Source organism: Leopardus geoffroyi, chromosome C2, assembly GCF_018350155.1.
Source record: "Leopardus geoffroyi isolate Oge1 chromosome C2, O.geoffroyi_Oge1_pat1.0, whole genome shotgun sequence".
NCBI classification, from domain to species: Eukaryota; Metazoa; Chordata; class Mammalia; order Carnivora; family Felidae; genus Leopardus; species Leopardus geoffroyi.
Genome location: NC_059333.1, coordinates 12,759,946 through 12,784,495, shown reverse-complemented (window position 1 = coordinate 12,784,495; position 24,550 = coordinate 12,759,946). Strand labels below are relative to the sequence as shown.

Here is a 24,550-nt window from a genome sequence, read left to right as displayed (position 1 = left end):
CTAGGAATAGAAAAAACTTGATAAAGGCTCTATGTCCCAAAGCCTGCAGCAATCATCAGGCGTAATGGAAAAACTGTAGATGCACTTGAATTGTGACGGGGGACAATAGGAAAGATAGGGATACCCACTGTTTATGCTACTGTCTATTACTAAAGGTCTTGGGTGATGAGATGACGTAAGACAAAAAAGAGATGAAAGAATGAAAAGACATAAAACTGTCATCTAGTTAGAATATTCAACAGAAATAGTAACTAGAGTTTCACAAGGTTGTCAGATATGAGATTAAATTACCAAGTCAGTATCGTCCCCTCTACTTTAGCAGTAGCTAATTTAAAAATGTAATAGAAAACAAGACCCCATTCACGAAGGGGAGTGGGGGAAACCAGTAAATTATCTCAGAATTAAACTAAAAAAGAGTGCACAGGGGCGCCTGGGTGGCGCAGTCGGTTAAGCGTCCGACTTCAGCCAGGTCACGATTTCGCGGTCCGCGAGTTCGAGCCCCGCGTCGGGCTCTGGGCTGATGGCTCAGAGCCTGGAGCCCGTTTCCGATTCTGTGTCTCCCTCTCTCTCTGCCCCTCCCCCGTTCATGCTCTGTCTCTCTCTGTCCCAAAAATAAATAAACGTTGAAAAAAAATTTAAAAAAATAAATAAATAAATAAAAATTAAAAAAATAAAAATAAAAAAGAGTGCACAGCATGTTTAAGGAGAACATTGTAAAAGATTTGACTAAATAAAGAGACATGCTGTGTCTGTAGAAGAAAGTCTTCATGTTGCAAATTTGTTAACTCTTCCTAAATCAAACTATAAAGCCATTGCCATTTCAATCAAAATTAGGAAACTCAAAAAATCATGATTACTTTGTACGGGAAGATAAAGGTCTGTGAATGGCTAAGCCAAAAAGAATAAGGAGATCTTCCTTATCATGTATGAAGACATATGTCAAAGTTTTAATAATCAAATTCTACAGGGAATGGTAAAAGACTAGACAAATAGCCCAGTGGAACAGAATATAGACTCAAAAACAGACCCGTGTTACGGCGATATGGGTTAACAACTCTGAAACTGCTTTTCATGTATCCTGGGGTTGAGGAAATCAGTAAATGGATGGGAGAAGATGTGGGCCACGCTTCCAACTACTGGAAAGGAAAGTTACCTATAATCGAGAAGGTTGGGCTAATGAACCCTGTAGGACTGGATTAGAGTTAGAGACATCAGTATGATCTCATGTTTAGCTTACTGTAAACAGAGATGGATAGATACTGAAATAAGTATATGGGTGCATTCTACCTGGGTTGGTACATACGCATATTTTTTAGTTCTGTTCACTGAAGGGGCCGGTAGTAATTAGCATACCCAGTGCCCGGAACTTGGGTTTGAATACCATTATCAAATAAAAGGAACCATGACTCCTTGGAGAAGTGGCTGATTCTAAGGCTGGGACAGAGCACACACAAAATAAGCCTGGAGCATCTTGTAGTACCATAAAGTACAAAATGCTGGAGAATAAAAAATAGCAAGGGAGAGGGAATACGTCAGAGGGACACAGGAACCAGTTGGAAATAATTCCCAATAAAATAATATGAGTGACTAAATAATGAATATAGTATTCGATTATCACCTAAGGTATAAAATAAATGTACATAAGTCTATATAATATAAAATGATATAGGGGCGCCTGGGTGGCGCAGTCGGTTAAGCGTCCGACTTCAGCCAGGTCACGATTTCGCGGTCCGCGAGTTCGAGCCCCGCGTCGGGCTCTGGGCTGATGGCTCAGAGCCTGGAGCCTGTTTCCGATTCTGTGTCTCCCTCTCTCTCTGCCCCTCCCCCGTTCATGCTCTGTCTCTCTCTGTCCCAAAAATAAATAAACGTTGAAAAAAAAAATTAAAAAAAATAATAATATAAAATGATATAAAAATGATTGCAAAAATAAACTAATTGGGGAGAAAATCTTCCTTACAAACCAAGTTTCCTTACACATCTTTCTTATACAAGTAATCCAAATAATATACGTAGATACTCCCTGTTCCAAGAAATGGAGCTTAATTCACACTCTCCCTCCACCTCCACCAGTGTAGACGTACTGAGTAACTTCCAAAGATTAGATTAGGAAAGAGGGAAATTGGTGCTTTATTGTGGAGAAACATGGTAAACACTACCTTAACTGCGTGATCAAGGCTAACATCACCAGTGATAAGTTCTGTTGCTATCTTGTCCCCTTGCTGTGATATGATGAGAAGGACATCACCTTCACAGTCTCTTTCCCCAAACCCATAACCCAGCCCTGTCACATGAAAGATGTCAAATAAATCTAAATTGAAGGACAGTCTAAAAAATACATCACCTGTGCTCTTTCAAACTGTCAAGGCCATGAGAAACAAGGAAAGATTTGGAAATTGTCAGAGATCAGATGAGATTCAGGAGATACGATAACTAAAAGCACGTGATACCCTGGGCTGGCTCTGGAACAGAGAAAAGACCCTGAGAGAAAAGCTGGTGAACTACAAATAAAGGCGGGAGTTTAGTTAATAGCAGTGTATGCATGTGGGTTCTTAGTTTTATCGAACGTATCGTAGAAGTGTGAAAAATACAGATATTAGAGGGAACTGGGTGAGAGTATACAGAATCCTTCTCTTTTCAACTTTTCTGTAAATCGAGAATATTCCAACATAGAAAGTTTATCCAAAACAAAGACCTATGCCTATGCATATATAGCAACTTGGTGCATGGTGACGATGACACCCCTTTTTTGTCACGGGTTGGCCACCAGAACAGAGGTGTGGTGGAAACCACCGCTGAATCTCAGCCAAGTGGGAAGGGAAAGATTCCTATCAGCAGGGTCATCATTGGACGTGTAGATTCAGGCAAGTCCACCACTACTGGCCATCTGATCTACACATGTGGTGGGATCAACCAAAGAATCGTTGAAGAATTGAAAAGGAGGTTGCTGAGATGGGAAAGAGGCCCTTCAAGGTGCCTGGGTCTTGGATAAACTGAAAGCTGAACCTGAGTTGGTATCACCACTGATAGCTCTCCACAGAAACTGGAGACAAGTATTACGTGACCAGCGTTGATGTCCCAGGACACAGAGACTTTATCAAAAACGTGATCGCAGCACATCTCGAGCTGACTGTGGGGTCCCGATTGTTGCTGTGTCGGTGAATTTGAAGCAGTTATCTCCAAGAACGGGCAGATCTGAGAGCGTGCCCTCGGGCTTACACACTGGGCGTGATGCAACTAATTGTCCGTGTTAACAAGGTGAATTTCTTCAGCCAGAAGAGGCATGTGGAAATCGCTAAGGAAGTCAGCACCTACATTTAAAAAGTTGGCTATAACCCCGACACGGTAGCCTCGGTGCCAATTTCTGGTTGGAATGGTGACAATGTGCTGGAGGCAAGTGCTAACATGCCTCGGTTCGAGGGGTGGAAAGTCACCCCCAAAGATGGCAATGACCGTGGAAACACGCTGCCGGAAATTCTGTATTGCGTCTGCCACAACTCATCCAACTGGCAAGCTCTTTTGTCTGCCCCTCCAGGATGTCCACAAAATTGGAGGTGCTGGTACTGTCCCCGTGGACCTAGTGGAGTCTGGTGTTCTCGAACCTGAGATGGAGGTCGGTCACCTTTGCTCCAGTCAACATTACAGCTGAAGTCAAGTGTGTTGAAATGCGCCATGAAGCTTTGCCAGGAGCTCTTCCCAGGGACAACAGGGACTTCAATGCCAAGGACGTGTCTGTCAAAAATGTTCATCATGGCAACCTCACTGATGACAGCAAAAATGACCCACCAATCTAAGCAGCTGGTGGTGTGACCCAGGTGACTATCCTGAACCATCGAGGCCAAATCAGTGCTGGCTACACACCTGTGCTGGATGGTCACATAGCTCCCACTGCTTTGTGAATGTGCTGAGCTGAAGGCGATTGATGGCTGTTCAGGGAAAAAGCTGGAAGATGGCTCCAAAATCTTGAAATCTGGTGATGCAGCCGTTGTTGATATGATTGCTGACAAATGCATGTGTGTTGAGAGCTTCTCTGACTACCCTCCTCTGCGTTATTTTGCTGTTCCTGACATGAGAGAGACGGTGATGTGGGTGCCATCAAAGCAGTGGCCAAGAAGGCTGCCGGAACTGGCAAGGTCACCAAGTCTGCCCAGAACATTCAGAAGGCTAAATGAATACAAACCTGAATACATACCACCCCTAAATTAATCAGCGATGGGAGAACAGTCTCAGAACTGTTTGTCCCACTTAGCCATTTAAATTTGGTGCTAGGGGTACCTGCGTGGCTCAGTCAGTGAAGCGCCCAATTTTGATAAAAAGCAAGTACTGAGAAAAAACAACATAGGGCAGAAAATAAAGATGGCAGTGTCCAATCTGATTTCAAGGTTGGAGAGTTAGTGACATACCCAACAGGTGAACATACCTCACTAGTAAATAATGGTGGTTAGATAAGAACAAAATAAAAATGGATTTTTTTGGGGGGGGGGGCACCTGGGTGGCTCAGTCGGTTAAGCAGAAGACTCTTGATTTCAGCTCAGGTCATGATCTCACAATCGTGGGATCAAGCCCCACGTCGAACTCTGTGCTGAGCGTGGAGCCTGCTTAAGATTCTCCCTCTCTCCCTCTGCCCCTCTCCCCTGCTCACACTTCTTTCTCTCAAAAACAAAAACAAAACATTTTCTTTCAATAAATGTGTGTTTTTTCAAACAACTGCTTAATTGTTGGAACATAAATACTTATTAAGTTTGGATCTAGCTACTTAACAAACAGAGCAGTTCAGATTTTTGTTTGTTTTGACCTAGAGGCTCTATGCAAAATCACTGAGACACTCAGGACACCATGAACTGAAAAAGTTCTGGAATCTCTGCTCTATACCCTTAATTGGAAATCACTTTTGTTGATTCTGAATTCCTGTCAATGGACTTGTGTTTGTTTTCCTTTTGGTAGCTTTACCCTTTTTCTTGGGAATGATAATTTAAATTAAAACCATTTTTTTTTTATACCCATGTTCATTATTCACAGTAACCAATGTGGTGTAAGCCACCTAAGTTCCATGGATAGATGACTGGATAAACAAAATGTGATATGTCCATATAATGGAATATTAGTCCACATCAAAAAGGAGAGAAGTTCCGACATTTGCTACAACATGGATGAACGTTGAAGACACTATACTAAGTGAAATAAGCGAGTCACAAAAGGGCAAATATCGTATGATTCCACTCATATGGGCTACCTAGAGTCGTCAAAGCATTAGGCACAGAAAGTAGAATGGGAATTGCCAAGGACTGAGGGGAGGGAAAATGGGGAGTTCGTGTTTAACGTGTATAGTATCTCACAGTTTTGGAGAATGAAAAAGTTCTGGAGGTGGATAGAAGTCATAGTGCTTAATACCACTAAACTATACCTTTAAAAATGGCTAAAATGTAAATGTTGTGTGATGTGTATTTTGCCACAATAAAAAAATTTATTTTTGGAGTTCATGGGCTCTTGTCACCATTACTAAGAAAAAATTAAGATTCTCGCCTACAGAGGGCGTCATTGACAGTTCCTGGTGGCATTTCTTTGGCAAGCGGTAATTGAACCTCCCGAAGCTCCAGCTTTCTCCTTTCCCGGAGCCTGTGCAACAGTCCTGGGCCTCCCGGCCAATCCCTCACCTCCCTGAGACTTTTGCTGAAGGGTTTTTACTGCTGTTGACCAAGGGGGAAACCGACCATCCCCTTTTCTCCTTTAGGGGAGAGACGATGTCACTAGAGGTGGTAATGTGGTACATACATACGATGGAATGTTCCTCAGCCATGAGAAAGAAGGAAATGCTGACACATGCTAAGGCACGGATGAATCTTGAGGACATACTGCTACGTGAAATAGACCAGTCACAAAAGGGACAAATGCTGTATGATTCTACTTATACGAGCATCTGAATTAGTCAAACTCCTAAAGACAGAAAGTAGAATCGTGGTTGTCAGGCCCTGGAGAGGGGGGCGGGGGGGATGGGGAGTTAGTATTTAATGGGAACGGAGTCTCAGGGTTGCAAGATGGAGAGTTCTGGAGATGGAGGGAGAGACGGTTTCACAACCTTGTGAACGTACTTGATGTCACTGAACTTTGCACTTACAAAATGGTTAAGACGTTAAATTTTATGTCATGTGCGTTTTATCGCCACGAAAGTAATATCTATCTAAGTATATTTATATCTATATCTACGGTGTCAGACCTTTGACGCTTTGAAGAGCTGGTGTCAGATTTGGCTGCCATTTTGAAGGAAAGCCCGGTCCCAAGAACTCGGGTGTATCACAGAGGGTTGGGAACAGGGACACTTCCAGGCAGAGGAAGAGGGTGAGGAGGTGAGCCAAGCCTGAGGAGACTGACAGAGTGGATCAGAGGTGGGGGGAAGAAGGGCATAGTCAAAAACCAGGATTGGGGAGAGTGTCCTAGTCAGTTCACAAGAAAAGGAAAACTAAATTCTGCTAATTAAACCCATCCCGGGGTCCCACCAGGGGACCAGGGGCACTGTTATTGAAAGGAACAAGTTGGAAAACGTTTTAATTATAGTCTAAGAAGGAAAAGTATATTTGATCACGAAGACATTCCCAGGGGTTCAAATGGGAATCAAACACTGTCTTCTGCTCAATAAATAATAATTCACTAAGTCCCTGAAACGGTTACACTTATTATCACGGCTACCACCTATGAGGCCTCTACTCTGATTAGTCTTTCAGCTACATTAGCTCTAAACGGCACCACCTTCCGCTAGAGTCCATACTGGCAGAGCTAGGATTCGAACCTGTGTGCGCAAACTCCGAACACAAAACCCATACAATTCACCATTGCCTTAGGTTGTGCCAGCCTGCAGGGCAAGCTTAGTTTATGTGCTTCTTTCCAGCATACTACAGTTTCCTTCTATCAGTACACTTTCCTTTCTGATGGCAGAGAGCTGGGGAGGGAGGGTGCCTGGTCCCCAACAGGGAAGGGAGGAGGAGACAAGAAGGTGGAGAGGCGGTTAGGGGTCCCTGGAGCAGACTAGGGTCTCTCTCAGGCAGATCTGGCTTCCTGTAGGGCTTGCTAAAAGGCAGCAGGAAAGTTAGAGCTTCCTGGGGAACCCAGCACCTTCACATCTTGCGGGGGAAGGGTCTGCTCCCCTTCAGGAACTGAGTTTACCGCTTTGCATGTTTGGGAATTTTCACCCTGAAAACTCCCACGGATCAGATTCCAACCAATCATCCACAATGCTCCAAGAACCCCCAGAAGTTTGCTTGTGCTGCTTTTCTTAAGAAAGAGAAAAAATATGATTCACATAGAAACAAACAGCATATACAAAAAAAAAAAAAATGAACGAAAATATGTATTTGAGAAAACATCAAGGAATGTCAAGGAATCAGTATAGACTTAGCCCAATTTTCTGAAATTCCACATCTAATTTAAATAGGCTATGTGGCTTTCAATGGAGCCACAATGGACTTTATGGTCCAAGCTTTTCATTTTGCAGATGTGGAACAATGAAGGCAGGGAGGTTAAATGCCTCCAGGCATGGCAATGTAGACATTATTGCCCTTGATGCCTTTGACTTTGAATGGACTGTCATACAGACATCAGTTCTGCGCACATATTCTTAAAGGCCTCCTTCCACAGGCTTCTGGGCCCAAACATTCCCTACACAACCTTCCTAGTGCACCCCCAAGCTTTCAGTTTTAGTGAGCAGGCTCTTTGCTATTGATGTGGCTCTTTGGTGCCAGCTCTATAAACAAACCACCATTTGTTGCTTTCTAAAAATAAGGCTTTTTAGCTCTGGACAACATTCGGCCTGACTCTGCTGAGCTGAAAGGTTGGTTTCTTTGAGGCTGACAAATGGTGGCTTATGTCTTCTGAGGACGGCTACAGCCTGTCTTTGTTGAAAGCCCAAAGCCTTACCTTGATGGCCCAGGAGAGAGGTCAGGCTCAGGACTGGAGTCTGAGCACACAGCACACAAACAGCCTCCAAAATAGGCTTGCCTCCGTGGAGAGGGAAGTAGCCAGGGCCTCCAAAGGAAGGAAAATAGGAATGTTCCTTAGAGCTGGAAAGAAGGGGCAGGATTGCTTCACAAGAAGAAGAAGAAAAAAGGCACGGAACTTACAATGTCCTGCACAGGTGCTTTCACCCAGAATAAATGTGGCAGGTGCAGAGGCAGTTCTCACATGCATGCAAGGAGGGTCAAGACTATCCAATGGTGCCATGGCATAGAAAGGAACACTCTTACTCCATACCAGCATCCATCCCTGCTTTCTGTGTCTTTGTAGGTTTCTTTTAATGTTTATTTATTTATTTTGAAAGAGAGAGAGACTCCCAAGCGGGCTCCGCACTGACCGCACTGTCAGCGCAGAGCCTGACGCAGGGCTTGAACCCACAGACCGTGAGGTCACGACCTGAGCCAAAACCAAGAGTCAGATGCTTAACAGACTGAGTCACCCACGTGCCCCCCACCCATGTTTGTCTTAATGCTCTGCTATCACTATCTTGAAACTCTTAATTATTTTTGAATACGAAGCCCTCGCTTTCATTTTGCATTAGACCAGTAAATGACGCAGTTGGTCCTGGTTAGTACGTATCTCAAAGGGCTGCTGTGAGTATTGACATTTAAGGAGCACTGTTGTTTGGCTCATTCTCCTTGGACTACATTTGCTTTGATTCCAGCTCCCTCAGTAGTGCTGAATTACCCAAGTGGCTGTAATTACTTGTGATTTTTAAAATTCCATCATAGGAGAAAGAGTTCAGGGGAAAATTATCTTGGTGGAAAGGTTGCTCTTCATGCCCCAGGTTGATTTTTACAAGAGTTGCCTTGTCTTTGAAGTGCGTGCTTTCTTCCCATCTTCCTGTCCTTAGAGTTTATACGGTGCCCCAGGGTTGAGGTGTTTGTACGATATTTACAGAGAGGGAATGGGCATAGGCAGTAACTGGTTTCCATTTGGTTCGGGGCATAAAGGGACTTGGAAGTGTGGAGTCCAGAGAGGAAGATAAATGGAATTCTTTGATTTTCTTGCGAGATTCCAAAATTCTTCTTTTTCAAGTTTATTTATCTATTTTGAGAAGGGGGAGGGAAAGAGAGAGAGAGGGAGAGACAGCATCCCAAGCAGGCTCCACGGTGTCAGCACAGAGCCCGATGGAGGGCTCGAACCCACAAACTGTGAGGTCATGACCTGAGCTAAAATAAAGAGTTGGCTACTTAGCCGACTGAGCCACCCAGGCATCCAAGCTTCCAAAATCCTTAAAGAGATCAGATTAGGACTACAGTCTGGCTTAACAGCAAGCAGCTTAAGGGCAAAGCCGAGGGCAGCTGGAGTTTCTCTTCAGGGTCCCTCATCCCGTGTCCCACAGCCGCCTGGTCATCCAACACTATCCACCCCCTCCCAATGCCTTTCCAATTTGGCCACTTGCCCCTTCTCTCTGCGCCCTCAAAGCCCCAGCCCAAAGCACAGCCATAGCCTCCTGGCGACACTTCCCCCCGGCCATCCCTCTCGGACCAACTCTGATGTTCTTGTTAGATTTGAAAACAACAACAACAACAACAGCCTTACGGAGATATAATTCACACACCATACAACTCACCCATTTAAAGCACACAGTTTTGATGGTTTTTGGAATACGTTGTTAGTTTTTTGAAGTTGGAAAAACCTATAGAATTTGCCATTTGAAGTGTACCATTCAGTGGCGTTAATTACATTCACAATGTTGTGCAACCATCACCACTATGTATTTCCAGAGCTCTTTCATCACGACAAACAACAGCTCTGTACCCATGAAGCACTAACTCTCCATTCTGCCTTCTCCCAGTTCCTAGGAACCTCTACTTTGTCTCTGTGAATTTGCCTTTTCTAGCTATTTCCCGTAAGTGGAATCATACAATGTTTATCATCTTGCGTCTGGCTTAGTTCACCTGGCATAATGTTTTCAAGGTTCATCCATGTTGTAGCAGGTGCCAGAGCTCATTCCACTTTATGGTTGAATACTATTCCACATTTTCTTTATCCATTCATCTGATGATGGACACTAGGGTTGCCTCCGCCTCTGGGCTATTGTGAATAATGCTGCAGTGAATGGTGGCTTACAAGAACCTGTTTGAGTCCTGTTTTCACTTCTTTGGGGTATAAAAATCCACGGACCCACTTTTGACTCCTCCAGTCCAGGGGCACTCAGCAGCCGGCCCAATGTTTTCCCAACGCACACCTGGTCACCTCCCTCACCGGCTAACAACTTTTTGGTGGCTTACGGTACCGATGGCAATGCTCACAAGGGCTTGGGGGAAAAATGGAAGTGCTCACCAAAGTCTCTGGATCCCTGAGCTCTGGCTGCCAACAACCTGTCCGCCTCACCATGTCCGCCCTCTCATCTCTGCCCGGTTCCCTCTAAACTTTTCTCCATTCTTCTACGGAGCCATGCTCCTTTTGGATTTCACACATCCTGGCCCCTTTTATTGTCCAATCACTATGTTGTGCCCCTGAAACTAACAAAACATGCTATGTCAACTATACTTCAATAAAACTTTTTTTTTTTTTTTAATTTAAAAAGCCCCTAACACCTCCCTCCCTCCCACTCGGCTCCGCCTCTTTTGTTCCCTGGCCTCTTTTAGCTCCTGATTGTCCAATCACTGTCTTCCTGTCTGCAATAATGACTAATATGGACTGAGCATTTACTCGTTCCAGGCCCTGTCTTACCCATGTCACCTGTACCAACTAATTAAAGCATCACAAGTCTGAGACTTTACAGAGAAGGAAACCTGGGGGTGCACAGTTAGTAAGAGAGCGCACACTGGCATCTGGAAAGCCAGTTTATGCCTACAAGACAGTGGGGGCAGCCCCCCAGCTCTGTGGGAGCCAGGTTCTCTTCCTGTGCCAGCTTCCCCAGCACACACCAGCTCATACCCAACCAGATGGGTGAACAGATGGTATGGAAACTATATGAGGGACCTGGGTATTGAGCAAACGTGACTTACAGGGTGGCTGCTAAGTGCTATGCATCCCTACCTACCTTCCCACCTCAGTTTCCCCAACCTAGAACGTGCACACTAATAGTTACGGCCAAAAGTTATTGAGAAGGTTGAGTCCTTTTTTGAAAATATTAAAAAAAAAAAAAAAATTTAAGTAGTCGCCACACCCATCGTGGGGCTCAAACTCACAACCCGGAGACCAGGAGTTACATGCTCTACCGACTGAGCCAGGCAGGCACCCCAAGAAGGCTGAGTATTTTAATGTAGAATTTGAAACTCATCGTGCCTAGTAGAGTGGGTCCCCCTGAACGTATACGGAGGTTTAGCATTTGCCACCCCGCCTCCGGGCAGGCAGGAAGGGGAGGGAAATAAATACCAAGTCCTCTGACCTTGCTCCTGCTGGAGCACTGTGGGACTCCAGTCACCCAGCCCCGCCCCCGGATCCTTTCGCGTATCTCTACGAGGGTCCCACGGGTAGATCAGCGCGTCTTGGTTTTCTCTCTCCAGGCCTCCCCGCCGCCGTACCGTGCGGCCCTCACAGCGCATCTGGGAGCCCGCTGGGGCAGTGCGCCTGGTCCCGCCCTTGGGCCTCATTATCTACGTTTCCGCGTCAGGCCCGCCGAGAACTTGGCAGGGCCTCCCCGCGGTGTTCGGGAACACTTTGTGCCGAGCGCCCGCCCGCCCAGCCCTCCTCCCTGCCTCCCGCGTCTACTGGCCTGTCCGAGGGGGTTTGGGTCGCTGGAGCCCCAGGTACCCGTACCCCGCGCGAAGCCACGAGTCCACATGCCTTCCCACGCACTTGTCCTCTATGTACCCGAGTCCCGGCCACACAACCCGTTCCTCGCCCACGGGCTGGGCCTGGGTCACACTGCGCGTAATCGAGAGGTTCAGAAAGATGCGGTGGCCCATTTTAAAACAAAGCCCAATTATTAGCGCTCGGTGGCTATTTATGCCCGGCCAGTGTCAGATCCTCTGAGCGCTGCGGACAACCAGTACCCAAAGGAAGCGCACAGTCCCAACCAGAAGAAAGAAACCGGCTCTGGAGTCTTCTGACCCATTTTGAACCCCCCCTCCCCCAACCCCGCGCTCGCCCACTCGTTCGCGTCCTGGCTGCGTTAGCTCCGGCAAAGCGCGGAGTCTCAGTCTCCTCTTCCAAGAAATGGGGAGAACTGTGCGTGCTTGGTGATTCTACTGCGAGGCGCGCAGCAGGTCGCAGGGACGTCGGTGCTGTAGTCACACACCTCCAAGACCCCACCTTCTCGCGGCCCCTGCCTCGGCCCCGCCCCGGGGGCTCCTGGGCTCAACCCGCGGCGCTGGCTCCGAAGTGCGTCACGGGCACCGGCCGCGCTCCTCCGGCAGCCAGGGCGAGGCTGGCACCTGGCCAGCGCGGGCCGGGCCAGGGGTGCCGGGCCGTCTCCGGGGCGGGGACCCAGGCGTGGAAGGCGCTCAAGTTGCGCGGCCCTCGGCGCGCTGTTGGGGGCGCCCTCCGCGGCGGGCAGCTCGCCAGGGACCGGCCTCCGCAGCCCGCCGGGCGCGCTAAGGCTGCACTTTCCCTTCGCCAACACCCCCCCACCCCCACCCACCCCCACCGGTTTCCTCCCGCGGGGCGGCAGCGGAGATTTCCTCTCGGGGAAACTACGCGGATCCTTCCCGGGGCTCCTCGCCCCGCCCCACTTCTCCGCCCCCTCCCCTTTGCTGGGGAGCCGGTACCGGCCTGCGCCGGGAAGAGGCTCTGGCAGCCTGAGCGGGAGGTGGCGGGGGGCCACGGAGCCGCTGGCCACTGACTCGCTTCGCCATGTGACGCTGCCCTCCGCCCAGGGACCCCCATCGAGCCCCCGGCCCGCGCCCGCGCTGGATCGCGCCGGGCACCATGCTTCTGCCGGGCCATGCGCGCCCGCCGCCCGCGCCGCAGCCCGCGCAGCATCCTGGACTCCGCAGGCAGGTAGAGCCTCCCGGGCAGCTCCTGCGCCTCTTCTACTGCACTGTCCTGGTCTGTTCCAAAGAGATCTCAGCGCTCACGGACTTCTCTGGTAAGAAGCGCCCTCCCTCGTCCTGCGCCCCCGGCGCCGCGCTGCGGTGCGCTCAGGTGATACCTCGGCTGGGGGCAGCCTCCCGAGGGAGCACAGACGGGTTGGATTGAAGTGGAGGCACGCTCATAGCCAGTTTTCTTGCCTGGTGTGAGCCCTTGGCAGAGGTGGCTCCGTGTGGAGCGATGGCAGAGGAGTCCCTCCCCTCCCCAAGGAAGGATGGGTAACATTTCGAGTTTCTCGCCCCGGTGTTTATCTCGTCAAACTCCCTGCATCGGGTCCCAGCATCAGGTTCCCGCCTCTGAAGGATGTGTGTCCCCTGGAGGCCCCTTAAGCTGTGCCCTGTGCCGCACCCAGCGCTGTGAAATACACGTGTTGTGATCGGAGGAGTTTCACTTGGTTTGCCACTCGCAAACCCGGGTAGCCCGGGTGCGCCCCAGCCAGCCTCCAGGGTGCCCATGTAAGGACACTAGTCCTGGGGACATCTGACCTGAAGTCTGCGCCGGCAGGCAGGGATGGGAAGCCAGCCGGGCAGGAGGTCTGTGTGCGGGATGAGGAGAAATGTACAGAACGGAGACTCTGGGTCTTTACTGCCAGATGGTACCTGCCCTCCACCCTCCAGTCCCAGGCTTCTTAACAAAAATGCTTTTCTCCTCCCAGTAAACGGTGAGGCTTTTCTTCTGGGAGACTCAGACCAAAGCTCCCACAGCTTATCTCAGTTCTGGGGCTGTAGGTGTGGCACCACAAAGTGAGAGAAGTTTCTGTGTTGATGATGGTTGTAGGAGCCACATTCTTATGTTACCGCTGCACTTGCTTAGAGTAACAAAGTCCTTACAGTTGTAACAGACCTGGGTCTCCCTCTGGTGAGGCTGGATGCCTTCACCCTTTCCCAGCCCCTGCCCACCCCAGGAGGCAGCTCTGAACCCCACTCCACCCCCCCCCCCCGCCCTTCTCCAGGGATCTTCTGCCAAGTTTAGGCTTTTGCCTGCAGGGACTTTTGCAATCCAATCATGGTAAACGGAGTCACTGCTCACCCTGTCCTGCAGTAGACTAATACATGGCAGAGAACACTGGCAAACCAGAAGCTGAGTTGGGTTTCTAGTTTACTTACAGAGAATGTCATTGTTAGCTGAGAGCCCTTGGGTCAGAGGTTCTTTGCTTTGAATATTTAATATCAAGGCAGTGTTTCTACCTAGTGAAGGAAGCCAAGATATGCCTATTTGGCAAGCAAACCGTGGTCCTTAAAATCGAGCACCACAGGGTCAGAATGCTGTGGTAAATATGCAAGGGAAATGCTTTTCAAGTGCTATTGACTTTTTTTTTTTTTTTTTTTTTTGGTGGTAATAGAACTTTCTTGGCTGCTAGAAAAGTTTTGTATTTGCTGATTTCAGCTATGGAGAGCAATTCTGATTCAGCCACCCTGTAGCTCTGACTAGTAAGGAAAGAATTGAAAGCTGACAAGCCCTTTTTGCGTGTGTGACATCATTGCAACTGAAAAAATAGCGCTTTAGGTAAATCGCGGTGTGACCATTATATTGTTTTCACAGATTATAGACACTGTCTTTAGTGAAGCAGTTGCAATACTCCCGGCAGCCTGCAGGTTATCACCCACATTAGGAATTGTCTATATTCTGTATATTACATTGTACATTATAGTGCTTTGGCTGTCACAGAGGGACTATATCCCGAGGGAAATGGATATTTTGATACATGTTCTTCTAAATGATACAAATGATGGAAAATATTTCCTTCTGCTTTCGGTGTGAACTTGAATTCCAGGGTTGAAAACTCGTTGAGTCCGCAGTAGGTGGTGATAATGCCAGGTCCATCCACAAGTAGCCCCCATTCTTTCCTCTAATCACCTTTGCTCACCAGAGACCTGAGGACTAGGGAGACAGTGTCAAGGGGGGGGGGGGGTGCCTGGGTGGCTCAGTCAGTTAAGCGTCCAACGTCAGCTCAGGTCATTCATGATCTCATGGTCCGTGAGTTTGAGCCCCACATCGGGCTCTGTGCTGACGTCTCAGAGCTTGGAGCCTGCTTCGGATTCTGTGTCTCCCTCTCTCTCTCTGCCCTTCCCCCCACTTTCTCTCAAAAGTAAATACACATTAAAAAAATTTTTTTAAAGGGTCAAGGGAACCTTTTTGGGAGAAGAAAAGAAAAAACGCCGTCTTCTCAAAGCACAGACACATTCAGGTTTAAATCTAAACGCTGTATGTGCGGCACTGGGGAAACGTTAGAGAAGGCTCAGGGGTCTTTCAAAGTTGATCAATTTGACTTGAAACCTTTAGGGACCCCCTAACTGTGTGATACACAGCGTTGAGGACAATTCCCCAGCTCTAAAGATGGGTCTGAGGGTTCAGTTGAAGGCTTTAGTCAAAGCCGTGGAGACTGATCACTTAATTCCAAAACCCCTGGGCGGGGGGGCAAACCGGATGCCTGCTTTCCTGGGGACAGGTGGTCTTGTTCTTTTTTGTGCACTTCGAGGGGTGTTTAGAAACCAGAGGCCTGTAAGGAGATAGTCCCCACCCCTGCCCCGTCCCCCACGGAGCCTTACAACAATAGCCCAGTGCTAGAGAGCAGCAATCCACAATGCAGATACTTGCTTGTTTTTCTAAACGAGGGGAACATCAAAAACTGAAGCTGAGGGAGGGTGGAGGGAACTTGGGAGCCCTCTGCCCTGGGAAGAAGGCGATGGAGAAAGGATGGTGTTTCCACATGAAAGAAAGTACCAGAATATCAGGGGTCCCAGCCATTGTGTGTACAGTATAGGGCCTCCCAGGAGATTAACAGTGCAGAGTTTTGGAAAGTTACTTAAGCCTTTCTCTTCTTTGCAACTCTTCCTTCAGCCTTTTCCTGAGGCTGTCAGCTGGTGTAGTTTTCCTGGGTCATTGGGTTTTTTTTGCCCTGAGGATTCCAGCATCGGATCTCACTCTTAATAAGCCAGGGGCTGTGTCCTGGCCGCCTCCTCCCCCTGCTTGCTCGTGATTTGTGCTAATCACCTCCAAGCCTGCTGGGAAACAGCCTCCCCACACACCCCCTTCGCGCTCATCCCCGAAGATGTTGAGATGCTGCCAGTGGCCACTGGAAGGCTATCATCACTGCATTAAAAACATATCTCAGGAAGACAAGAGCAGTTCATGCAAAATTAGTGCCTGTGATCCTTAATCCCACACCTAGATGCACTCAGTTTTCCTTTTTCCTCCTTGGGATGGAGTTCTGTTTTTATTTATTTATTGATGGATTGATTGATTGATTGATTGATTTAGTTGGTTTGTTGTTCTAGTTCCCACTTGGAGTCCTAGAAAAAGGTCGTGAGCATGTGTTCGCACATTTGGTTTTACCCCAGGGCATATAGTGATGACTGTGGGAAGCAGAAGGGGAGGAAGATGAAACCCAAGGGGAGTGGGGGCAGCCTTTAAAGGCCTTCCTGGCACCAAATTGTCCCCAGGCCTCAAAGATGGAAGGGCTTCTCTGGGCAGATGTCCTGCTCCCTGCCCAAGCAAACAGGAAGTGATGCGCGTTAACCACATCATTTGCAGCTCAGCAAATAAACCCGACCCTAGCTCCTGGTTTCACTGGCCAGGAATTTCAGAATATTGAAAAATGGTCATTCGATCGATCTTGAAGTCTCGGGTCCTGATGGAGGGAACACAGGTGTCCATTTAGGGGAAGCCGAACCTTCCCGTTCTGCTCAGGTAAGCAGTGGGTCTCAACCCTGGCTGGGCATTAGAATCGCTGGACATGGAACAATGTGTGGGTGCTCAAGCAGCACTCCCCGACTTCTCGTGTAACTGGTGTGGGGAGAGCCAGGCCTGGGTCTCATTTTTGGAAGCCCCCCAGGCAATTCTGGTACAGCCAGAGTTGAGAACCACTGCTCAGGGTAATCAGAGGGCTGGACTACCTCCTGTGTGCATCAGCTCGTTCAGGGGCACACGGGCACGACTGGCTGCCCCTTCATCCCGCCCCCCACCCCCGGTCGGGGTCAGGGCTCCCCACCAGGGAGACCAGGACTGTATTTTCCCAGCTACCAGTTTGTCCCTGCATGCCAGCACACGCACACAAAGTTCTACATTTTCTATTCCCTTCTTTCCTAACGTTTATCCACTTATTTTGTGAGCGAGAGAGCACGCGAGGACGTGAGGGGCAGAGAGAGAGAGAGAATCCCAAGCGGGCTCCACGCTGTCAGCGCGGAGCCCGACCCGGGGCTCGAACTCATGAACGGTGAGCTCGTGACCTGAGCTGAGATCAAGAGTCGGACGCCTCACCGACTGAGCCACCCGGGCGCCCCAGAGTTCTGCATTTTCTGACGCCCTAGTCACACCGCCCTTTTATTCGGGGGTTGTCTTCCCTTTCAGAAATTTTATGGGATGAAAAGCCAGCTCATAACCAAAGAAAAACAAACCAAACGTCTGAAGGATTGTGCAGCTGTCACAGAAGAGGAGAGATGAAGAGAAGCTCTGAGACTGCTAGTCTGTTTCCATGGAAAGTAACTACATTTGAAAAGTGTTCTGCTGGCTCTTTCTGCGGCAGAGAAGAGGAGTCGGGGCCAGCGAGTGACTCCATTATTAATGGCTTTGCTCTCCCAGGCACTTTTTTGGAAAGGGCAGCCTAGCAGCAGTTTCGGGGAAGGGACAGAAAGACAGGGAGAAAGAGTTCATAGAGCACTGTGTTATCTCATTTCCTCTTCCTGACAACCCTGTGAAGTAAGTACTCGTCCAGGCTCAGAGAGGTTAACTCACTTGTCCAAGACCACCCAGCTATGAGGCAGAGCGGACTCAGGCTCTGACCTGCTCAGGGCGGGGGTGGGGGCGGCTGGGGCACTTGGCCCGTGTGGGTGCTGGGGGGGTGGTGGGGGAGGCAAGGCTAGAGAAGAAACGGGCCACCATCGGCCTAACCAGCTCACGGAGCCACCACCGCTATGCCAGGTGCCTGCTGAATACACCGCCCTTTCTCTGTTCCTTCCTTCAGCATCTTTCTGCCCCCGGCCATCCAAACTGGGTGCGCACACGAGGCGATCCAACAGATGTAAGGAGGAAAACGTTAGAACTTCTGTCTTTTCATATCGGTTTCTTTAAGGTTTCAATCTTAAAAAGAACCTTAAAAAGAAAGGTTTCAACCTTAAAAGGTTTATTTATTTTGAGGGCGAGCGAGCGAGAGAGCAGGGGAGGGGCAGAGAGAGAGAGAGAGAGAGGGAGAGAGTGAATCCTGAGCAGGCTCCATGCTGTCAGTGTGGAGCCCAGCATGGGGCTCGAACTCACCAACCGCGTGACCCGAGCCGAAACCAAGAGTCGGACGCTTAACCGATGGAGCCACCCAGGCACCCCTGACGTTCCTGATTTTAAAGATTTGGAGGTCACCGGTCTCAGCCACCGGTCAACATCTTTAAAATGCTTGCAAAGATGCCACTTTGGGGGTGATGCATGCAGAATGAACACCTACTCCCAAGTTACCTGCCTCTGCCCCCAATCTCGCTGCCTACCTTGGCTCTACACCTGCTGGTTAAGTGTAGAGACAGGATTTGAACCCAAGAACTGTCTGGTTTCAAAAGTCCATACTCTTGTCATTCAAGCTAAGTAATGAACTGAGAAGGTAGAGATGAGGGCTCTCTGAAGTTTTATGATACTCAGTCACTATTTTAATGAGGCGCCCCAGACAGACATTCTTCTAAAAACTGTATGTTGATTTTTTAAAACTGGTCAGATACAGGGGCACCTGGGTGGCTCAGTCGGTTGAGCGTCCGACTTTGGCTCAGGTCACGATCTTGCGGTCCGTGAGTTCGAGCCCCGCGTCAGGCTCTGGCTGATGGCCCAGAGCCTGGAGCCTGCTTCCGATTCTGTGTCTCCCTCTCTCTCTGCCCCTCCCCTGTTCACACTCTGTCTCTCTCTGTCTCAAAAATAAATAAATGTTAAAACTGGTCAGATACATTCTTTTTTTTTTTTTTTTAGTTTATTTATATATTTTGAGGAAGAGAGACAGAGCATGAGAGAGAGTGGGGGGAGGAGCAGAGAAAGAGACCCTAGCAAAATTGTCCAAAACTGATTGTGCCCCAAGATAGTTGGCAACACACACACACACACACACACACACACACACACACAAATGCTCCCTACATAGAGACATCATCACAGACTCTATAAGACCCCTACTGATGAAATCCTGGTTATGAACACACAGTCCAAACTACATTATATGAGCAACAGCCAGTGGTAAAAACAACAGAGTTCTTAATAACAGAGGAAAACTAAAAACAGAAAAGCAAATAAAAGAGCAAAGCTAAAATGTGACTAAGGAATGAAAGGCGACAAAGATTTGAAAACGAGCAAAATATATCTGCTAACTATACTAATACTACTATACTAATGAAAAATATATTCATTGAAATTAAAGCTTAATAGATCAATCATATACAGCTGAAGAGAATCAATGAACTGGAACATAAAGCTGGAGAAATTATCTAGAATGCAGCAAAAAAGGTAAAGGCATGGAAAATATGGAACAAAGTTTGTAAGATATGGAGGATGGAATGAAGGTTTAACATACATCGGATCTGTATTCCGAAAAGAGAGAATATGGAAAATGAGGGAGTGGTAATGCTCGAAGTGATACTATCTTGGAATCCATTTTCAAGAATTAATGAAAAATTCAGATTCATGTATCCCAAGGAAGATAAATAAAAATAAATTTATACCTATTGTATTTAAAGCATAAAATACTAAAACCAAAGTGACAGTCTTTAAAAAAAGAGAGGAAAAAATGTCTTCTATAAAGTCTTTGCCACCACAACAGTGAAAGCCAGAGGCCAGTGAAATATTTTTCCAGGTTCTGGAAAGATGGAACAAAACAGAACAACCTGTCAGAGCAGAACTGTATACCCAGCTAAACTATCTTCTAGACAGCGTGTGAAATGAAGACATGCTCACCACCGATAAATGCTGACTGAAAGGACTACTAAAGGGTGTCCTTCATGGAGAAGGACACTGAGCCTAGAGGGAAGGACTGAGTTATAAAGAAAAGAAATGGCGAGCAAAGTAATGGTACAAAGAATGGCACTTTGCCTACATTTCTTGCTCTGTCCTCCTCCTTAGAGACTACCGTCTCCTTGCCTGCAGGAGGTTTCTTGAAGCTATCTTGTCCTTTTGGCAGCTGAAGTCAAGAGACAGATTTTTGACCGAATTGAGCTCTTCTACTGCCTTATGACTTCCAGCCTGAGGTACCCACGCCTGCTCCCCAGGTGGCCAGCAGTTCTGTGGTGACTACACAATGGGTGTTCTGTATGAAACAACGGGAAATGTTCAGTTCCTTCAGGTACCAGATGCTGCGTGTGGTATGATACAGGGCTGCCCTAAAGAGCCAGTCCTGTCCTGGGGAAACTTCCGTCTCAGTCGATTCATGGACACACAGACACAAAGAGACTTGAGGGGTCAGTACTCGATTTGGCAGGTCGCATTCTCCGAACGGTACCGCAGAGCGTGCAATTGAGGGTTTAGTAGCGTGCTCACAGACCTCCCAGACGACTCTGCCCATGCAGAGATTTTACATTGTCATACCTGCATTCTGGACACCTGTGTCACTTGCTCTCTCAGGCCCCTGAAATGAAATTTCTCTTGCATTAATAAGCTAGGGAATGAAGTGATGCTTGGGGTTCGTTTTGACCCGAGAGCCAAGTTTTCCACACACAGAGAACCAGGCAACATTAAAATTCGAAACCCAGGCCACTGAATCTGAAATGTATGTTTGCAAACTGTCTGATTTCATGTCTGCCTCAGATGTCTCGTGAATACAAATCGCCTCATTTGGGGTCGGAGGAACAGGGAGGAGGAAACCTAAGAATGATCTCCAAAACAAATCTTTAATTCGGATGAGTATAATAGAATGTAATCCCATTTCAAGTCTGTCAGCATTCTTTTGATGATTACAAATGAGTCCCTTTTCCCCTGCAATGTGGGGGAATAATCTGGATAAAATAACCCTTTTTGTCTGCCAGGGCCAGTGTGATGCGTACTCGTGACAGCTTTCAGAGTAGTGTTTCAGGGTCTGAGAAGAGCACTCCACGTTCTTCCTTTCTTCCTCTTGACTTAGGAGATTTTTTCACTCTTTTTATGTTCAGCAGCTTCTGAAGTTCTCAGGCTCAGAAATCATAAATCATCGTACTGTACTCTGGAACAAGAGAGACCTGGGTCACCAAGCCCTGTGTCTCTCCGCCCATGCGATGGGAGACAGGTGGAAATGAGCATACTTGACCTTATCCAGAAAAGGCCCAATTTGTACAGCTTTTGAGGGATACACTTCAAGGAATGCATACAATTTTATAGCCCCTTTTCTGCTGGAAAAAAATGTACTTGAACCCCAAATCAGACTTACACACCTGTCTGATTTTTTTTGTCAATTTGGTTGTAAAATTAAGGGAAGGGCATTTTTTTTAATGTTTATTATTTTTGAGAGACAGAGAGCAGGGGAGGGGCAGACACACACACACACACACACACACACACACACACACACACACACAGAATCTGAAGCAGGCTCCAGGCTCAGAGCTGTCAGCACAGAACTCGACGTGGGACTCGAACTCACAAGCCGTGAGATCATGACCTGAGCTGAAGTCTGACGCTGAACTGACTAAGCCACCCAGGTGTCCCATGGATAGCCTTCTTTTTTTTAATGTTTATTTATTTTTGAGAGAGAAAGAGAGAGAGCACGAGCAGAGGAGGGGCAGAGAGAGAGGGAGACAGAATCTGAAGCAGGTTCCGGGCTCTGAGCTATCAGCACAGAGCCCGATGTTGGGCTCGAACTCATGAACCTCAAGTTCATGACCTGAGCTGAAGTCGGACGCTTAATTAACTGAGCCACCCAGGTATCCAAGAGATAGCATTTTTTTTAAATTTTTTTTTTAACGTTTATTTTATTTTTGAGACAGAGAGAGACAGAGCATGAATGGGGGAGGGGCAGAGAGAGAGGGAGACACAGAATCGGAAGCAGGCTCCAGGCCCTAAGCCATCAGCCCAGAGCCCGACGCGGGGCTCGAACTCACGGACCGTGAGATCGCGACCTGAGCTGAAGTCGGACGCTCAACCGACTGAGCCACCCAGGCGCCCCTGGATAGCATTTTTAAACACCTTCCCCCATTCTCTGAGGCCTGAACCACTAAACGTGCCTTCCAAAATTAATAATGCCAAATGCTTTTTGCACAGGTTAGACAGAATGCAAAGATGGTCCCGTCCACAGCCTCAGGATGAAAAGGGATCTCGAAGACCCAGAGCTGTGGGACCCACTCTGTGGGAGTGGTCACAGCAGGCTGTGGAGAATTCCACTGAGCGGGTCTTGAGGTCTTGTCTGTTCTGCCTCTCTAAGCCCTGGAGTTCAAGTGTAAAGGTTCCACTCTTCCAATTTACCTTTTTTTTTTTTTTTTTTTTTAAGTTAGATGCCCCAGGATTTTTTTTTTTTTTCTCCAGAATTCTTTTGAAATGGTGTTATGGCTCCCTAAAGCCATAAGCCAGTGCTTTGAAGCACTTTGTCTCAGACTTCTGTCCTCATCTCTGGTTGGTCCAGGCATGTTATTTGGGGTTGTCAATTTTCACCAAAAATGCCATATGGTCCTTCTACTAGATGACTTATCTTTACCTGATGAAAACTTTGCTTGGCCTAGTGGTTAGACTGAACCCGTGGTTCCCAATCCAGGGAGATACCATCCCCTCGCCCCCGGGGATATTTGGCAATGTCTGGAGGCAATTTTATTTGTCACAACTAGCCGCGCTCCTGGAACCTAGTGAGTGGGAGCCCGGGATGCTGCTAAGCCACCCACAACGCACAGACAGCCCCCTGCCCCCGCCACGAGGAATGACCCCCATCCCTGGGCTTGAGGAACACTGGGCTAGACCAGTTGGCGTGTCCCTGTTTTATTTGCTACACGTTCAGCATAAGAGGAGGGTGTGGAAAATTTGTAATAACCAAGGGGGGGGGGTGCTGGAAGACCTAGACACGGCTCCTTGGCGCCCTTCTTCAAGGCCGGCTTGCCTTCTGCAGCCGCCAAGAGCAGTGTCTTTAAAGCCCAGGAAACGGAGATGCAGCCAGTACCTCCCGCGTCTACACGCGCTCGCGCGCCCCGTGGCTCCCAGTCCCACCCCTTCCCTCCACGGAACTTGGCTCTGCCTCGGGCCCTTTTGCCCTCCTGATTTCAAGCGCGCACACTCGCCATCATTATCGTCAAGCTAAAATATCCCTCGGGAGACGTGTTCAGACTTGAAGTCGGTTGCTCACTCGCGGCGCGTGGATGCATTTGCAACACCTCTCAATTATTTCACAACTGGGCGAAGCAGTCCTGTGACGGGGAGGGGGGTGCAATTTGGTTTGCATTTTAAAGAGAGAGAGTGTAAGTCACAAAAACTGTGCCTAGATTTTCTTTCCCCTCGGCAGCGGCTCTCCCCGCCTCCTCCTCCTTTCCTCCCGGTCCCCCTTGCACCTGCGCTCTACGACCCCCACCCCCACCCCCACCCACCCCTGCACACCCGCATTCACACGGCTCCTGGCACATCATACCCACGGTTGTGTCTGTGAAGCGTTGCGTCCACCTGTCCGTGCTGCGTGTTATACACTCTGCAGAGAGACAAGTTCGAGATGTTTCTAAGAGGGCTAATTGCGGGAAGAGTGTTCTTCCAGAGCGACACTGTTCACCACACCTGGTGCTGAATGTTACGCACTTACCAGGGCGCGCTTGAAGCCGATGTGGCCGTGGGGTTGAGCACCGTTGCGGCGCGCACGCCCGTGGAAGGAAAACCAACAGGTCCCTCTAAAATGGTAACCTTGCCACCCCTGCTCAGAGGCCACCAGATCAAAGGACAGCCACCCACTTTCAGACCTGCCCCTCCCCAGTCACCCTCTTTCAAACAGCTTGCAAGTCTAATGAAAATATTTCTTTCCTTCGGCCAAACACAGAGAAAATATAGTACCGTTTCCAAAGGAGGGGACGGGGCACCCGCAAGAACGGGTGCGCAGTATTTGTGAACCCTGGTGACTCAGTACATCTGAATCTCCAAGCATTTTAAGAGCTTTGTCCAAAAAAAAAAAAAAAAAAAAAAAGGTCTATTGTGTGGCTGTTGGCACTGAAGAAAATAGCAGGCCTGTCAGAACTCTGTTTCAGATTTAATTTTAAAGTGGGTGATGTAAGAATGCCGTCCAACAGGAGGGCTTTGCCCTTTTTCTCGTCCCTGCCTATTTGGTGTGCTAGAACCTGGGTTTTCAAGAATCCGTTCATATGAGAAATCAAAGCACCTTCCCTTGATGCCCGTTTTACAAAGAGGCATCATGTTCTTAAGCAAAGACTAGTATGTTTTGGAAATGAACATGGCTTCCAGGGGCACCTGGGTGGCTCAGTAGGTTGAACGTCCAACTTCAGCTCAGGTCATGATCTCAGGGTTTGTGAGTTCGAGCCCCGGGTTGGGCTCTGTCCTGACAGCATGGAGCCTGGAACCTGCTTCAGATCCTCTGTCTCCCTCTGTCTCTTCCCCTCCCTTACTCACGCTCACTCTCTCAAAAATGTAAACAAAAAATAAAGTAAAATGAAATGGTTTC

General features: G+C 48.3%; 1 protein-coding gene, 1 long non-coding RNA gene and 1 pseudogene across 6 annotated transcripts in view; 2 read left to right on the top strand and 1 right to left on the bottom strand.

The window, feature by feature from the left end:
- The first annotated feature begins 170 nt into the window (after window positions 1-170).
- LOC123576045 lies at window positions 171-4,462 on the top strand (annotated as a pseudogene).
- Window positions 4,463-11,644: 7,182 nt separating this feature from the next.
- The window catches only part of EVA1C (eva-1 homolog C), a 78,361-nt gene continuing 65,455 nt past the window's right edge, over window positions 11,645-24,550 (top strand). For 2 of the 5 annotated variants that reach the window (XM_045436858.1, XM_045436855.1), the window contains exon 1: window positions 11,663-12,985. In XM_045436858.1, the coding sequence (XP_045292814.1) occupies window positions 12,826-12,985 (160 nt within the window). In that variant the 5' untranslated portion in view covers window positions 11,663-12,825. Of the gene's footprint in view, window positions 12,986-24,550 lie in introns of all 5 variants that reach the window. The other 3 variants (XM_045436859.1, XM_045436854.1, XM_045436857.1) reach the window with 3 other exon arrangements.
- On the bottom strand, window positions 22,004-24,290 carry LOC123575896. Its single transcript, XR_006701067.1, has 3 exons — window positions 23,684-24,290; window positions 23,519-23,575; window positions 22,004-23,300 (listed from the first exon to the last, which is right to left on the bottom strand). It is a non-coding gene; the product is annotated as an uncharacterized LOC123575896 (long non-coding RNA).